The 15,941-nt window shown below is 66.6% G+C and overlaps 2 protein-coding genes across 2 annotated transcripts in view; both read left to right on the plus strand.

Moving 5' to 3' along the window:
* Positions 1–98: 98 nt before the first annotated feature.
* Positions 99–5,416, plus strand: MNEG_6746 (hypothetical protein; the record flags this gene model as incomplete). The annotated part of the gene is made up of 12 exons (XM_014044779.1): positions 99–115; positions 383–464; positions 866–943; positions 1,437–1,505; positions 1,707–1,802; positions 2,112–2,174; positions 2,471–2,593; positions 3,206–3,373; positions 3,598–3,903; positions 4,065–4,109; positions 4,548–5,027; positions 5,255–5,416. 12 exons carry the CDS (start codon positions 99–101, stop codon positions 5,414–5,416), a joined length of 1,689 nt encoding a protein of 562 aa, XP_013900233.1.
* A 2,396-nt stretch (positions 5,417–7,812) lies between these two features.
* MNEG_6747 (hypothetical protein) overlaps positions 7,813–15,941 on the plus strand; it is a gene marked incomplete at both ends in the record, with an annotated part of 8,743 nt that continues 614 nt past the window's right edge. The window contains 22 exons of the mRNA XM_014044780.1: positions 7,813–7,935; positions 8,177–8,266; positions 8,557–8,601; positions 8,786–8,908; positions 9,073–9,225; positions 9,378–9,512; positions 9,701–9,790; positions 9,972–10,259; positions 10,436–10,525; positions 10,679–10,954; positions 11,124–11,213; positions 11,380–11,646; positions 11,795–11,884; positions 12,024–12,287; positions 12,471–12,560; positions 12,716–13,093; positions 13,289–13,591; positions 13,733–13,822; positions 14,012–14,401; positions 14,609–14,998; positions 15,149–15,484; positions 15,720–15,809. Of these exons, the coding sequence (XP_013900234.1) occupies positions 7,813–7,935; positions 8,177–8,266; positions 8,557–8,601; positions 8,786–8,908; positions 9,073–9,225; positions 9,378–9,512; positions 9,701–9,790; positions 9,972–10,259; positions 10,436–10,525; positions 10,679–10,954; positions 11,124–11,213; positions 11,380–11,646; positions 11,795–11,884; positions 12,024–12,287; positions 12,471–12,560; positions 12,716–13,093; positions 13,289–13,591; positions 13,733–13,822; positions 14,012–14,401; positions 14,609–14,998; positions 15,149–15,484; positions 15,720–15,809 (4,191 nt within the window). The remainder of the gene's footprint in view (positions 7,936–8,176; positions 8,267–8,556; positions 8,602–8,785; positions 8,909–9,072; positions 9,226–9,377; positions 9,513–9,700; positions 9,791–9,971; positions 10,260–10,435; positions 10,526–10,678; positions 10,955–11,123; positions 11,214–11,379; positions 11,647–11,794; positions 11,885–12,023; positions 12,288–12,470; positions 12,561–12,715; positions 13,094–13,288; positions 13,592–13,732; positions 13,823–14,011; positions 14,402–14,608; positions 14,999–15,148; positions 15,485–15,719; positions 15,810–15,941) is intronic.

Raw genomic sequence — 15,941 nt, forward strand, 5'->3', positions numbered from 1 at the left:
TCCCTGACGAGTTCCACCTCAGCACCCTCGACGCAGTGCTGGGGGCGCTGCCGGACCTGCAGCCGGGGGTGAAGCTGCACTCGGTGATGGCGTCGCTCATGGACCGCCTCGCACGGTGGGCTGGGGCAAGAGGGCGCCACGTGGTGGCGCGTGCGTCTCGGGGGCGGCGAGCCGCTGCTGCTCGGCGCATTGTTTTTCTTGGGATTTCAGACAACCCAAACAGCAGACGCGTGCGTGTCACACGGATTGGGGATGGATGAGCCCCACCAGGGTGCCTGCAGCCGGGGTCCGCATGAGGTTGCCGGTAGAAACCAATGACACGTGGTCGGATCCGTCCCCGCTTTGCCCCGCCGCCGCCGCCGCCGCTGCCGTTGCGGCGCAGGTACGCGGCGTCCGACCCCGCGGTGGTGGAGCAGCTGCTGGGCAGCCACGCGTTTGAGAAGTTCGTGGAGTCCATCAGCAAGGTGAGGGGGACCAGGTTGCCAACCGACGCCGACTGGCGACGATTCAGCGACGTGAGGCGCGACGCTGCCCCCTCGTGTTGCGGCCATGACCGCGCGCCCGCCCAACGCGTCCGCCTGCTTGGACTGTACATCGACTCCGACCACCCCCGGCATGCCCCACAGTGCCTCAGCCGCCCCCTGCCCTCTCTTGAATTGGCACCTGATTCCACAAGCGTGGATCATTCCAACAGCGTGCTTCCGCGGCGCGCCTGACAACTCTTTCTCATCCCATTCCAGCCCATCCGGTCCTATCCTGTACGTATCAATCCATCGCACCCTATTCCATCCTGTCCCACCCTATCCCATCCCATCCCATCCTGTTTCATCCAACTCTCTACCCTGTCCCACCCTCCTGACCGCAGGTGGCGGAGCTGCACGGTGACATCCCCGCGGCGTCACTCGTAGAGATGTATGTGGCCCTCATGAGGTTCACAGAGCAGGTGGGGGGGGGGCGCGTGTCGGCACCGCTGGCTGCTAGCGCCCGGGTAGCGTTCTCGACCCCCTGCTTCCAGCTACCCTGGTAGAGCAGTCCGCGTATTGTTTGGTTGTACACTTTACTCACTGCGCTTCGCAACGTGGCAGATTTTTCTTGGCGGGGGAGGGGAGGGCACTCGAAGGGAGGGAATGGGCATGCTTTGAGGGCTAGGGTTCCACAGGGCTGCCGGCAGCCATTGCGAGACGAGCACGGTCGGCCGCCCTGCCTGCGCGCAGGGCGGCACGCGCAGACACGCCTGCTGGCGCTTTGCAGCCCTCTGCCTCCCTTCCTGTGCGGACGCCCCCACACGCCTTGCCCTCTCTGTGTTGCCGGCTCCCCAAACCCGGGTTACTCACGCACGCTCACGCACGCACGCACGCACGCACGCACGCACGCACGCGTGCGCACACACACACACACACACACACACACACACACACACACACACCGTGCCCCAGGTCCACCCAGAGCGGCTGGACAATGTCAACAGGGTGCTGGGTGCAGCCCACACGGCGCTGGCCGCCAAGGTGGGACCCCGCGGCCCGGCCGGCCGAAGCGCACCTGTGCGCCAGCTTGCGTCCCAGCATGCGAACCGCACAACACCGTGCTTCGCCGCCGGCAGCTTCTGCGCACTTGCGCCCTCGCCGTGTGCCCTGCGCCAGACTGGCCACGCCAGTATGACGTCACGCCAGTCTAACGCCACAACCGCCCCCAACCGATGTTGACAGGGCGGCGTGTCGGGCGAGCCCAAGGCGGAGAAGGCCCTGGTGGCGCTGCTGCTGGCGCCGCTTGGCAAGTGCGCCCCCGTGGCCGTCCTTGGGCTGGTGAGTGGCCCCCTTTGCAAGCAGGAGACCTTTTGTGTCTGCACACTCGCTGCATCGCTGTTTCTTCCTTCCGCCAGCTGGGCTAGCATTACCAGGCAGAAAGCGGTTGGAACGGGGAAGGACCTGTGAGGAAGAGCAGAGGCTGACCCCGCCGGACGCGGCGAGGGCCCTCGCTCCGCCCCCACTGCTCCTGCCTCCACAGCTGCGGCCCTCCACAGGCCGCCGTTCCCGCCTACATGCACTGATTCAGACAAACGGCAAACCAATGCTTCTGCCGCACCCGGCCCATCCCAAACGCCCTCCCTGCAGAGCAACTTCCCGCCGCTGATGGGCCTGCTGCCCCCACGCACACACAAGGACGTCGCAATCAAGGTGGGGGCCCCAGCACCCCCTATGGTGGCCCCATAAGCTTCAGCCCCCTCCTCCTAGCGCCCGCCCGCCCAGCTCATGACAGCCCGTTGTGCCTGGCGGTGCCTTGGGCCCCGCCCCGGCGCAGCCAGTGCCACCTCCAACTGCGAGCTGACGAGCTCTCGAAGCGGTGCTCCCAAGTCCAGAGCTTTGGGGGATGTGGGTGTCCAAATTTTAATTGGGTCGAAGCGAGGGGTGCCGGGTTTGCCACCGCCCACCGCCCCGCCCCCTGGCGGCGGTCAAACCTGTGTTGACCGCAGGTCGTCCAGACGCTGCTCAGCCACGGCGTGCGCGTGGGCAGCCTGGAGTCGGTGCAGCAGCTGTTCAGGTTCATAGCGCCCCTGGTGGAGGAGGGGCCCGCAGAGGACGAGCCCGACGACGAGGTGCGCCGCTTGGGCACACACATGTGTGTGAGGGTGTGTGTGTGGTTGGGGGGATGGGGGCAATGGGTGCGTCTATGTGCTCGCGCGTGATTTTTTATCAGTTTGCTTGTGTACTTGTGCGTGAGTGCTGGCTTGTGTATGTGTACATGAGAGAGAGGAAGTCTGTGCCTCGCGTTTGTGAGTAGGTCTGTATGTGTCAGAGTGGGGGTGTGTGCGGGGTATGCGCGCGTGATCATGCTGTCTTCATGCTGGGTCCTGCCGTCGAGGGGCTTGATCCGTTGGGTGCGCTCGCGTCGTCCTGGCGGCGCGCCGTGTAACCTTTGCACCGCAGGCACACGGCGCGCCTGCCAGCCACGCGCCGGCGCCACCCCTCCCGTCAAGGCTCCTTTCGACGTGTCAATCGCAACCACCTGGGTCCCAATCGTGACCTGCAGACCCCACACGCACACCTCCATTGCATAACATCACGTCATGCTCCGTCAGCAGTGACCAAACAACCCTGCAGACAGGGGTACACCCTGCCTCCAGGGCAAGAGGGTACGCAACCGTTTTCTCCTGCTGACGTTCTTACATCATTTGTCTTTTGGCCCTCTCGCCCACGACAAACGGCAGGACATGGAGGACGAGCAGCTGCTCGTCTCGCGGCTGCTGCACCAGCTCGCGTCCGACGACCCCCAGAAGCACTTTGCCATTCTGGCGGCGGTACGCACCCACCTGGAGCGCGGCGGGCCGCGGCGCATGCGGCACACGTTCCCGGCGCTCGCCTTCTGCGCGCTGGAGGTGAGGCGCGCGCGTGCGCGTGCGCCCCCTCAGCCCGGGCAGCTGCCAGCGGTCGCGATCTCGGGGCCTGCTGCCGTCTCTGCATCTCAGTAGGGCGGGGCCCGCGCAACGCCGCGCCTCGGCGCCGCCGCCTTCACTTGCGCGCCGCCGCCGCCGCCCCGCGAGCAGGGCGGGCTCGGCCTTGCTGTTAAGTCCGCGTCTTACCTAACTCCCCATCCCCCCAGGTCGTGCGGCGCCTCATCGCCGCCGGCGGCCCCATCACCACGCCAGACAAGCCCGCCGACGCCGACGCCGACGCCGACGCCAGCGCCGCCGCCGACGCGGGCGCCGCTGCCGCCGATGGCGCGGACGCCGCCGCCGCTGCGGGAGGCGCCAGCGCGGAGGGTGCGCTGCAGTGGCTGCTGGGCGTCGCGCTGGCGCTGTCCGAGGTGCCCGCGCCGCTGCAGGCGCTGCGGCTGATGCTGGTGGCGGGGCACGTGTGCAGCGAGGAGGCCGGGCTGGAGCTGCTGACATACGAATTCTTCGAGCAGGTGCGGCTGGGGCCGCCCGGCCTGCGGGGCTCCCTAGAGCTGGCCTATCCGTCAGCACATCTCTCCCCTTGCCAACCCAACTCGACCCATCCTCACGTCCTCATCTCATTTCACGCGTGCTTTTCAAAATCCCACTGGGCCCCCCAACCCCATTCCCAAAGGCTTTCACTCTGTACGAGGACGCCATTGCGGACTCGAGGGCCAAGGTGCGTGGACGTGTGTATGAATGTGCGTGCCTGCGTGTGTGTACGCGGGCGTGTGTGTGCGCGCGCATGTGCATGTAGGAGCGTGTATGCGTGCTGTGCAGGGCGTGCGCACACGTGTGTATTTGTGTGTGCATGTGCATGTGTATATGCCTGTGTGTGTGTGTGTTTGGTTGATTGCATGCGTGAGGGCGTGTGTGCGTGAGCACTGGTGCCTACGATCGTGTGGGGGTGTGGGCGCGTGTATGTACGCCTGTGCGCGTGCCCATGGCGCCATGCGCACACATGTGCGTGTGATGTCAAGCTCACCACGGCGCAAATCAAGGTACACCCCCATGCCCGCCCCGGCCGTTCCCATCGTACAACCCCAACCCCTGCTCCTCCGCGCCCTTTTCCCTCAAACCCACACACACATACCATACCCCCCCATCACAACCCCAGGTCACGGCGCTGCAGGCCATCGTTGGCACCCTCCACCGCTGCCACAGCATCACCCCAGACAACCGCGACGCCCTCAGCCAGGCCGTCGCCGCCTACGCCGCCAAGCTCCTGAAGCGCGCCGACCAGTGCCGCGCCGCCTGCGGCACGAGCCACCTCTGGTGGCAGGACGGCCCCGCCCCCGGCGCGCAGCCGAAGCCCGCGCCCGCCGCCGCCGCCGCGCAGCCGCCGGTGCGGGACGCGGCGAAGGTGATGGCGGGCCTGAAGCGCGCCCTCAAGGCGGTCGGCGCCGCAAAGCAGCAGCGCGCGGCGAGCGGGCTCGCGGCGGCGCGGGCGGCGGGCGGCGGGTCTGGGGGCGGCGCGGGCGGCAAGGCCGCGGCGGCGGCGGCGGTGCACCTCGGGCTCTACGTCACAATTGCCAACCACTACCTGTACTATTTCGAGAAGGGCGTGAGCGAGATGAGCGCGGGCGTCGTGTCGCAGGTGGGCGGGCGGGCGGGGCCCACCAGGGCCGCGGGGGACGTGGCCGGGGTCCCGGGCCGAAGAACGCCCCACCTCTAACAGCATGCACCGCGGCGGCATGCGGCGCCGCGCTGGTCGTCACGGCCTCAGCTCCCATTTTCGACCCACACCGCACTTTGTCTCCGCCGCCGCCCTCCCGCCCCCCCTCGTTCACGGCGCGGCGCGGCCGCCCTTTGCCCCGTGTGCAGCTGCTGGAGCTCGTCAGCAGCGAGCTGGCCGCAAATGCAGACGCCGTTGAGCCGGACGTCGCCGCCTTCTGGGAGGCCACAAAGCGCCACATCGCGCACCAAAAGGCGCTCGAGGCCGGCGGCGGCGGTGGTGCCGCCAAGTACGCAGCGCTGAACGTGTGACGCGGCCTCCAGGGGCGATGCGGTGGGCGTTGTTGCAGCACTTTGAGCTGCTCTGGGGTTTGACTTTTGGCCGGCGGCCCCATGCTCTCTGTGAGCAACACTTGACTGCAAACTGCATGCCGTCCGCATGAGTGGTGCCGTGCCAAGCAGTTGCGGCGTGATGCAGGGCTCTCGCTTTACAAGTACGGTAATGCATGTGAAAGGCCCGCATGCGCGCACTGGCAAGTTTACAAGGCCAGTTATGGGTTCGGAACTTGCACGTGCTGCGAAAGCATGTGCATTGCACACGCGCGTCCCGAGAAAGCTTTCTCGGAGGAGTGCTGCTTCCCATGGCAGCCGCACCACCCGATCTGGGTGCCAACCGGTGGGGCCAGCTGAGGGCGCTGCCGTGTGCCATACCGCCGCTGCTTGAATCGCGGTGGCTGCAGGCAGCCTCAGCGTTCGACTGTAGACGAGTCGCTGTGAGCGGGATGCACATCTGCTGCTGCGCTCAGCCGCCAGCATCCCTAGTACTGCCGGGCGCGAGCAGCTGGCCGTCTACTCAACGAAGCGCCCCGCTGCTGTTTGGCTTGAAGGCGGCAGCTGCATTTTGCCTGCAGGTGCGAAGGTATGACGAGATACAATTACCCAGCGAGGATCAACTTGTGCGGCGCTTGAAGGTTTGCGCCTCGCAGCGCCTCGAGCACAAGCAGTTAGTTTGCAGCGAGAGCATGCAAGACAGCCTGCACCGCCACCACCCAAGCCACTGCCAGTTTGTAAACCAGCATCTCAAACATTGATCTGCCGCGGCAATTGAGCAGCATGGCCGCCATTGCTGCCCAAACCACCATGCAACCCAACCACCGGCACCCACCGCTTGCGATCGCGCATGAATCGCAACCATCAGTCGCCATGCTTGTAGTGCCTGTCGCTGTCCGCGCCGACCTCCATAATTGCATGCGCTGTGCCCATAAGCACGTAGCCAATTATTAGGCCTGCCGCGACACCCAGCACCAGCACCACCCCAAGCTCCAGTGGCGTCACGCGCCCCCCGCGCCCGGCGAGCAGCGAGCCTGACATCACAGTCACTGTACACGCGAGGTGTACAGTACAAAACTGCCCAATCACCAAACCTGCAAGCTGCGGTAGCGCATCAGGACTGCTACGGGTCCGCGACGCTCAACAAGGACACAAGCAAATCGATCTCATGGCACTGTTGGGCGCTTCAAAATGTAAAAATATCTTTGCAACACAACGCGGGGATGTCGGCACATTCGTTTGCAACTGTGCATGTGTAGACGCATGTGCGAGCAAACTTCCCACAGCTGCTGGCAGGGCGGGACTGCACACCACTACACCACAGTCATGGCCATGCTCTGTTTTCGGCTTGAATTATTGTTGACTATGATCAATACACCCCATTACGATAGTCACTGCACAATCATGCCGGCTTAGTGCAGGGCATTTCTGCAGCCTCGATCCACGCTGCGAAGCTGGCGAGGATCGACGGTCACGCCGCTCATGCACGGCCTTGCAAGCCCAACCTCTTGCCTGACGCAACTGTCAACGCATTGCGCATAGCATCTGCAGCATGCAAGGTTTGCTGCTGCATCTGAGAACGCCTCCTGCGGCACTTGCACAGGTGCATGTGTCGACAGCAGCAGGGACAGGTGTTGACCCCTATGGACCCCTGATGAGGTTGAGCCGCTCCGAGCTCGCTCCCGCCCCTCAGATGCCCCTATAAGTCCTGCCTTGCACTACAGGAGGCCATCTACCTGCCCGTATGGCGTTGCACGGCTCAGGCGGGGCCCCGACCCAGGAACCAATGCCCAACCCCCAGCCCACTCGGAGCGCCAGGAGTGCGCGTGTGACCACGACAGTTGTAAAAAGCGACATATGTCCATATCGCAGGTGCACGTGGCATGCGCGCAGGCCAGTCAGCGCAATGCCGCGTGTGTGGAGAGCCCTGGTTGTGGTCGAACAGTGCGGCGAGCCCGCATGTGATATAACGACACCCTGATCGGTGGAATGTTTGCGCCTGATTGCGGCCTGGTTGTGGCTGCATAGACGTGGTAGCCTTTTCTGGCTTCTCACCCGCTGCTTTTTCTCAGCGTTCATTGGCGTCGCCCCGCATTGCACCACAGCAGTATTTGCATCGTGTGGCCGCGCAATTGGGTTGCGCCTATACCAAACACCGGTGCAAGTCCCTTTCCGACTGCACCAACGCAAACCAGGAGACCCCGCGAACAGCCGAGCCGGGCTCCAATATGGAGGCCACGGCGCAGAAAGCGCACGTCCCTCTTGGGACGTGGCGGTCCAAGCTGCAGCAGGCCATGCGCCCAGTTGTGCACCGCCGCCCGCTGACGAGCGCGGCTGGGCGCGCGAATGCTTCCGCGGACTCCAGGCCGCTGGCCCCGATGATGCCAGCCTCTGGCAACGGTGCCACAGTCGAGCGCGTCCTGGACGCCATCAGGCGCAGCCCCCTGGGCCTGGAGCTGCCCAGCGACTATCCGGGCCTGGCTAACGTCGCTTCGTCGTTGGTGGGCCTCCGCGCCGCCACGCTGCATTGCTGCACGGGCCCCCGTCGCCTCCCTCAGCTCCCCACTTATCCCCGTTGGCGACCCATTGCTTTGGCGCCGGTTTTGCCTGCGCCAATGGGGCCCTCCACACGCTTAGGCTCGCTCGCTGCCCCTGGAAGCCCAGTGTCACTCGGGCCGGGTGTGTGCAGGTGCGTGTGGCTGCCACCGCCGGCCGACGCCCCTCAACGCTACATACTCACAGGACGAGGACGACATCACAGAGGCTGCCGTGCGCCTGGTGCGCGAGCACGGCCTGCTGGACGCCAAGGCCATGGTGGCCTCCAACCTCAAGGTTTGTTGGGCGGTGACGCCAGAACACATGGACACCCACGACAGCGCAGAGGGGACGGGCCGCCTGAGCGCGCCGCCTCCGCGCGCAACCCGTTTGGATTCAGTCTGTGTGGCGATTCCACGGCTTGCTTCGATGGCTCTGCACAGTCCTGCCCGCCACGCGTGGGCCAGCATGAGGTGCGTGCATGGGAACGCTCGCCATGCGCGGGCCCCACATGTGCAGCCACAGCCCGCATGGCTCCGAAAATGCATCCTCGTGCCCCATGCGCCCTTCTCCTGTTGCCCATGCAGCTCCTGGGACGCCCCTCGGACTTGGAGGTTTTCAAGACTCTGCAGGTGCGGGCGAGTGCTTTCGGGCTGAGGCTCGGCGCATGCGTCTGAAGAGCGGGCGCCGCCGCATGCGAGGCGGACCAACGGGGCATCTCCCCTTCCTGTTTGTATTTTTGGTCGGCCGCCCGCCAGGCGCGCATCTTCGCGCTGAGCACTACGCGTGTCCCCGCCCGTCCGCTTGTGCGCGCAGTCCGACGGCGGCTCCCGCCGCCCGCGCGCATCGTCGTCTGCGGTCCTGGGCGCGCTCCTGCGCAGCCCCCTGATGCTGGACCTGCCCGCCAGCACCCCTGGCCTGGATGTGGTCGCGACCCTGGTGAGTTCGCTCGCATTTGGCAGTAGCGCCGCCACACCTGCCGTTTGTGTAAGCAGCTCTGCTCGTCTGTGACAGCGTACCCTGCCCCCGCCCTTTGGCTCGGCACACTAGGCGCTCACCTTATGTGATACTGCGCGCGCTGGGACCCTGTGCCCTGCCTGCAGTCCGAGGAGGAGGTGATGGCGGCGGCGGTGGCGCTCGTGCGCGAGCACGGCCTGCTGGACGCCAAGGCGATGGTGACCAGTGACGTCACCGTGCTCAAGTCGTTCACCGACTACTACAACGCTCTCGCCAGCAACACCGAGCAGCTGCTGATGGTGCGGCCCCTGCGCTGATGCTCACCGCAGAACCTTTACTTGGGACTGCCGCTGTGCTGCAGGTGCCGTAAAGAGATATGCAGAACACGGGAGCGCTCCTAGCTGGTTTGCTGACTGAGAGCTCGGGCATGCCGCGTCCTCCGCCCATGCAGGAGAGCGAGGCCGAGTTCCTGGCTGCCATGCCCTCGCCCTCGCGCTTCGACGCGGTGCTTGAGGCGCTCAAGCGCAGCCCCCTGATGCTGGAGCTCCCGATTACCACGCCCGGCCTGGCCGCCGTGGCTGACCTGGTAAGCAACAGGAGCAGACGTTACGGTTTCCTTGCCGTGCCGGCCTGGCTGGGTGCGCATCAAATGCCGACCGAATGTGTGTCACAATGCGCAGAGCAGATGCGTGCTCAACCTTTGCAAGCACGCCCGTTTTGAGCTGCAGCAGCTGACCGCTGGATTCCTGTGCGTTCATGGCTGGATTTGTGCAGTCCGAGGATGCCATTATTGGGGCCACCGTGGTGCTGCTGCGCTCTGAGGGCCTCTTTGAAGCCAAGGAGCTGCTTAGGAACGACGCATCGGTGGGTGGCGAGGGTTGGTTGTGGGAATGCAGTAGAACGCGGTCCAGCACCGCAGTGCTGCCATGGTGTGAGCGCGGACACAAATGGTGTGGGTGAGGAAGTTGCTGCGGCTTGTGCGCTGCCGGTTTCTGTGTCCCTTTTTGCCTGAAATAGCAGGCCTGTGTGCTGGCTGGTATTGCAGATTCTGGTGCCGGCTGCAAAGGAGGCAGCCCGCATCGAGGCCGAGGAGGCCGCCGCCCGCGCCGCCGAGCTCGCCGCCGCCGAGGCGGAGGCCGAGGCAGCTGCCTGGGAGGAGAACGGATACGTGGCCATGCCCTCGCCTGTGTACGCTGCTGCGCCGGCGGCTCGGGCAGCCCCTGCCGTGCGCGCGACTGGCGAGGTTGCGCGCGTGCTGGAGGCGCTCAAGCGCAGCCCCCTGATGCTGGAGCTGCCGGCCAACACCCGCGGCCTCGAGGCTGTGACCCGCCTGGTGAGCGGCGCTGGCCTGGTGGCAGTAGGCTCTAACCTACCAGTCGCCCTGCTGTCTTTGGTTGATGCGGCCGTCAGTTGTGACCTGGGTCAAGCATGCCAAACTAGCGTTTTGTGCTACCCACCGGGCATTTCAAAGCACGCACCACGGTTGACCTCTGCAACCCTGTGCCGCAGGCCGATGACGCCATCATCGGGGCCACCGTGGTGCTGCTGCGCGCCGAGGGCCTCTTCGACGCCAAGGAGCTGCTAAGGAGCGACGCATCGGTGGGTCACTTTGCGCGGCAGAGGGTATCAGCGGCTGGCACAAAGGGTTTCCCCGCGCGTGGCGGTCCTTGGAGCCAAGGAAGCAGGCGTTGCCGCACAGGGCACCAGCAGGATTTGCCATTTAGCGAGCTCATGCTTTCACCCTCTCTGCAGATCTTGGTGCCGGCTGCAAAGGAGGCGGCCCGCATTGAGGCCGAGGAGGCCGCCGCCCGGGCCGCCGAGCTTGCCGCTGCCGAGGCCGAGGCTGAGGCCGAGGCTGAGGCTGAGGGGCGGGCCACCTGGACAGCGCCGGCATACACCGCTGCTCCGGCGCCCCCGGCCGTGCGCGCAACTGGCGAGGTGGCGCGCGTGCTGGAGGCGCTGAAGCGCAGCCCGCTGATGCTGGAGCTGCCGGCCAATGCACGCGGCCTGCAGGCTGTCACCGGCCTGGTGAGCAGCGCTGTTGCTTGGACGGCAGGGTAGGCACAGCGATAGGACTGCCAGCTAGTGAGGCTACGAAGCTCAAGCCTCTCAGCTCTGTCAGTGGCGCGTGCTGGACCAGCGGATTTTGCAACACATCAGGATTGCCACACATCCCCACTTCGACCGTCTGCCGTAGGCCGACGACGCCATCATCGGGGCCACTGTGGTGCTGCTGCGCGCTGAGGGCCTGTTTGACGCGAAGGAGCTGCTGAGGAACGACGCATCGGTGGGCAGCCGGGGTGAAGTGGGCGGCGCCCAGGCTTGTATCTGTGGCTGTGTGGCGTGTTGCAAAGCCCGCAAAGCTGCGCTGCCCTACAGTGGCGCCCAGGGCCCGCTGCCTGGGCGTTTGGAAAGATCTTGACAAGGGAGAGTTTGTGGCCTCACCCCTGCAGATCCTGGTGCCAGCTGCAAAGGAGGCCGCCCGCATCGAGGCCGAGGAGGCAGCGGCACGCGCTGCCGAGCTTGCTGCTGCCGAGGCAGAGGCCGAGGCTGCTGCCAGGGAGGAGGAGGGTTATGAGGCCGCCCCTGCGTACTACGCTGCTGCCCCCGCCGTGCGGGCGACTGGCGAGGTGGCGCGCGTGCTGGAGGCGCTCAAGCGCAGCCCGCTGATGCTGGAGCTGCCGGCCAACACCCGCGGCCTGGATGCTGTGACCGGCCTGGTGAGCAGCACAGTGACACGGGGGCTGATGTGGATTTGGGGGTGGTGCGGCCATTGGGGCCCAACAATATGACGATGCACACGGTGCATTTCTCAGTGTTCAGGCCTCTCGCTCTGCCGACTGTACGGCTCGACACTTGGCGCCCCAGGCCGATGACGCCATCATCGGGGCCACTGTGGTGCTGCTGCGCTCTGAGGGTCTCTTTGACGCCAAGGAGCTGCTGAGGGCGGACGCATCGGTGGGTGGCTAAGCGTTCAAGGGGCCGTGGCTTGTTTGGGGGTTCATTAGGTTCGGACTGCCATGTGTAGTGGGTAGAGGTCTGGTGAATTGCACTCGATCTTGCCCTGCAACCCGCTTGGTTGCCTGCCCCCCCCCAGCTCCTGGTGCCTGCTGCCCGGGAGGCGGCCCGCCTGGAGGCGGAGGAGGCTGCAGCCCGCGCCGCCGAGCTCGCCGCCGCCGAGGCCGAGGCCGAGGCTGAGGAGCAGGCCGCGTGGTCGGCGCCGTCGTACGCTGCTGCTGCGGCCCCTCCGGCGGTGCGCGCGACCGGCGAGGTGGCGCGCGTGCTAGACGCGCTGAAGCGCAGCCCCCTGATGCTGGAGCTGCCGGCCAACACCCGCGGCCTGGAGGCCGTCACCGCCCTGGTGAGCAGGACGGCGCGTCCAGACGCTGCAGAGAGCGCAGCCTGAGTACTCTGCTGCGCCGCAGGCCGACTTGGTGTCGTGGGAACGACTGCGGTCAGATGCTGTTCATGCCTGCGCTGAGTCAGCACACACAGTCGTCACGAACAAAACACAAAACGCGCGGCTGCCTCATCCTGACTGCAGGCTGACGACGCCATCATCGGGGCAACCGTGGTGCTGCTGCGCTCTGAGGGCCTCTTTGACGCCAAGGAGCTGCTGAGGGCGGACGCCTCGGTGGGTGGCTGCAGGGTGTAGAGGTTTCTGACGGCTGTGAGTCCTGGATTCTGCTGTTGCTGTGGTTTGAATTGCAAGGCAGGCCGCTCGATGCCCTCTATATGTATAGACAGAGCCTCTGACCACTTATCTGGCTTGATTGCCTGTCCCCGCAGCTGCTGGTGCCTGCCGCTAAGGAGGCGGCCCGCATTGAGGCGGAGGAGGCCGCCGCTCGCGCCGCCGAGCTCGCCGCTGCCGAGGCCGAGGCCGAGGCCGCCGCCAGGGAGGAGGAGGTGGCCGCGTCGGCCTGGGCCGCGCCCGTGTACGCCGCCCCGGCGGCGCCTGCGCGTGCGCCCGTGCGCGCAGCCGGCCCTGAGGCTCGCGTGATTGAGGCCATCAAGAGCAGCCCCCTGATGCTGGAGCTGCCAGCTGGCGCGGCGGGCCTGTCCGCCGTGGCCGCCCTGGACGACGCCACCATCAACGCGTCGTGCGTGCTGCTGATGCGCGTGGAGGGCCTCTTCGAAGCCAAGCAGATGGTCAGGGAGGACCCCACGGTGAGGCGCGGGGCCCACGTTGGCTGACTGGGACGGCAGCTGGCGGCTGCCGTCACGGATCTGCCTGTTGCCTGGTCTGGGTTGATGGGCGCTCCTGCCGCCTGCTAAGGTATCAGCTGGTCTTGAGCCGCCGCCTCTGGACCGTACTTCTGAACCACGTGGTCTCAACCACCGTGTGTACTGCTCTTTCGTCAGATCCTCCTGGACGTGGCTAAGGAGGTGGCCCGCATTGATGCTGAGGAGGCCGCCGAGCGCGCCGCCGAGCTCGCCGCCGCCGAGGCTGCCGAGGCCGAGGCCGCCGCTGAGGCCGCGGCGCCCGCGCCGTGGTCGTCCTACTCCGCGCCCGCCAAGGCGCCCGTGCCCGTGCGCGCCCCCGCTCCGGCCCCGGCCGTGCGTGCGACTGGCGAGGTGGCGCGCGTGCTGGAGGTGCTCAAGCGCAGCCCCCTGATGCTGGAGCTGCCGGCCAACACCCGCGGCCTGGAGGCTGTGACCCGCCTGGTGAGCAGTGCAGTGACCAGGGCGCTGATGTGGATTTTGCAACCTGGTTGTATGGAGCTGTATGCTCTGCACGATGTTGAGCTCCAAGCTATGACAGCCGTTATTGCTGACAAGCGCGGGACTGCCCGCTCCCTCATGCAGGCCGATGACGCCATCATCGGGGCCACCGTGGTGCTGCTGCGCGCTGAGGGCCTCTTTGACGCCAAGGAGCTGCTGAGGGCGGATGCCTCGGTGGGTGGCAAAAGTTGGTTGTGGGCATGCAGTCAAAGCCAGTCATCTGCTTCAGTGTTTTGTCGCTCAAGGTGTAAAAAGGAAGGCAGCGGAAAATGCTGCAGGACACAAGCGTTATGTACTGAGGTTGTTTCAAACTTTGCCTTTGATTGACACATTGGTGCACCCATGGCCCCACTTGCCTGGCAGATTCTGGTGCCAGCTGCGAAGGAGGCAGCCCGCATTGAGGCCGAGGAGGCCGCCGCCCGCGCCGCCGAGCTCGCCGCCGCTGAGGCCGAGGCCGAGGCCGCCGCCAGGGAGGAGGAGGATGCCACTTGGGCAGCGCCTGCGCCTGTGTACGCCGCCCCGGCGGCGCCTGCGCGCGCGCCCGCGCGTGCGCCCGTGCGTGCCACCGGCCCCGAGGCGCGCGTGATTGAGGCCATCAAGAGCAGCCCCCTGATGCTGGAGCTGCCAGCTGGCGCGCCGGGCCTGTCTGCCGTGGCCGCTCTGGACGACGCCACCATCAATGCGTCGTGCGTGCTGCTGATGCGCGTGGAGGGCCTGTTTGACGCCAAGCAGCTTGTTAAGGAGGACCCCACGGTGGGTGGCAGCTGAGGGGTTGGTGCTGCTTGGGACTCTGTTTCATCAAATCTCACGTATGGCGCCACACGTTCTCCACGAAAAGGATTACAACGTTTTCCATTCCGCTCTCCTTGTACCCTCATTGCTGCCGGCAACATGCTGCACTCAGCTGCCCTGCGTGAGCGTGACGCTGCCTGCTGACTCCCTCCCCTCCCTCCCCTCAAGATCCTCCTGGACGTGGCTAAGGAGGTGGCCCGCATTGAGGCCGAGGAGGCCGCCGAGCGCGCCGCCGAGCTCGCCGCCGCCGAGGCCGCTGAGGCCGAGGCCGCTGCTGAGGCCGCAGCGCCCGCGCCTTGGTCGTCCTACTCTGCGCCTGCGCCTGTGTACGCCGCCCCGGCGGCGCCCGCGCGCGCGCCTGCGCGTGCGACCGGCCCCGAGGCTCGCGTGATTGAGGCCATCAAGAACAGCCCCCTGATGCTGGAGCTGCCAGCTGGCGCGGCGGGCCTGTCTGCCGTGGCCGCCCTGGACGACGCCACCATCAACGCGTCGTGCGTGCTGCTGATGCGCGTGGAGGGCCTGTTTGACGCCAAGCAGATGGTCATCGAGGACCCCACGGTGAGGGGCAGCAGGCTGAGTGATGTGGAAGCTGCGTTTTTGGGGGTCACGCAGCGCTGTCGTGACTCCTGTGCAGGTGGTCAGCCTCGCCAAAACTTGACTCCTAGCCATGCGGACCTGAGGCACACCATGGCGCCCCCCACTCCTCAGATCCTCCTGGACGTGGCTAAGGAGGTTGCCCGCATCGAAGCCGAGGAGGCAGCTGAGCGCGCCGCCGAGCTTGCCGTCGCAGAGGCCGCTGAGGCCGAGGCCGCCGCTGAGGCCGCGGCGCCTGCGCCATGGTCTTCCTACTCCGCGCCCGCCCGCGCCGCGCCCGCACACACGCCCGCGCCCGCCAAGGCCGCCGCGCCCGCGCGCGCCCCCGCGCCGGCCCCGGCCGTGCGCGCGACTGGTGAGGTGGCGCGCGTGCTGGAGGCGCTGAAGCGCAGCCCCCTGATGCTGGAGCTGCCGGCCAACGCGGCGCGCCTGAGCGCTGTCACGAGCCTGGTGAGGCTCGCGCCGGCCCACTTAACTGCACCTCCGCTGCCGTGGACCACGCCCAGCCAGCAGCCTGCTGCTGCCTGCAACCCGCATCAATCCAATCAGCGCCTTCTTTGGTGTTGAGAACCCTGCATCATCCACTCACACTGCGCGCCGCACCATCCTGCGCTGAACCTGCCTTAGAACCAACGCCCAGCACACCAAACCCAACACGAAACCCGCTGCACCCCAACCCCTGCAGTCTGACGACCTGGTGGTGGACGCCACCCTGGTGCTGCTGCGCCAGCACGGCCTGCTCGACGCCAAGGCCATGGTTGCCGCTGACGTCACCGTGCTGCTGCCCGCCGCCAAGGAGGCGGAGCGCCTGGCCGCCGAGGCCCTGCGGGAGGCCGAGGCCGAGGCCGCCGCCCTGGCGGCCGCCGAGGCGGAGGCGGCGGCGGCCGAGGAGGCGGCCGCGGCCGCC

This window comes from Monoraphidium neglectum (genome assembly GCF_000611645.1).
Source record: "Monoraphidium neglectum strain SAG 48.87 unplaced genomic scaffold scaffold01127, whole genome shotgun sequence".
Classification (NCBI taxonomy): Eukaryota; Viridiplantae; Chlorophyta; class Chlorophyceae; order Sphaeropleales; family Selenastraceae; genus Monoraphidium; species Monoraphidium neglectum.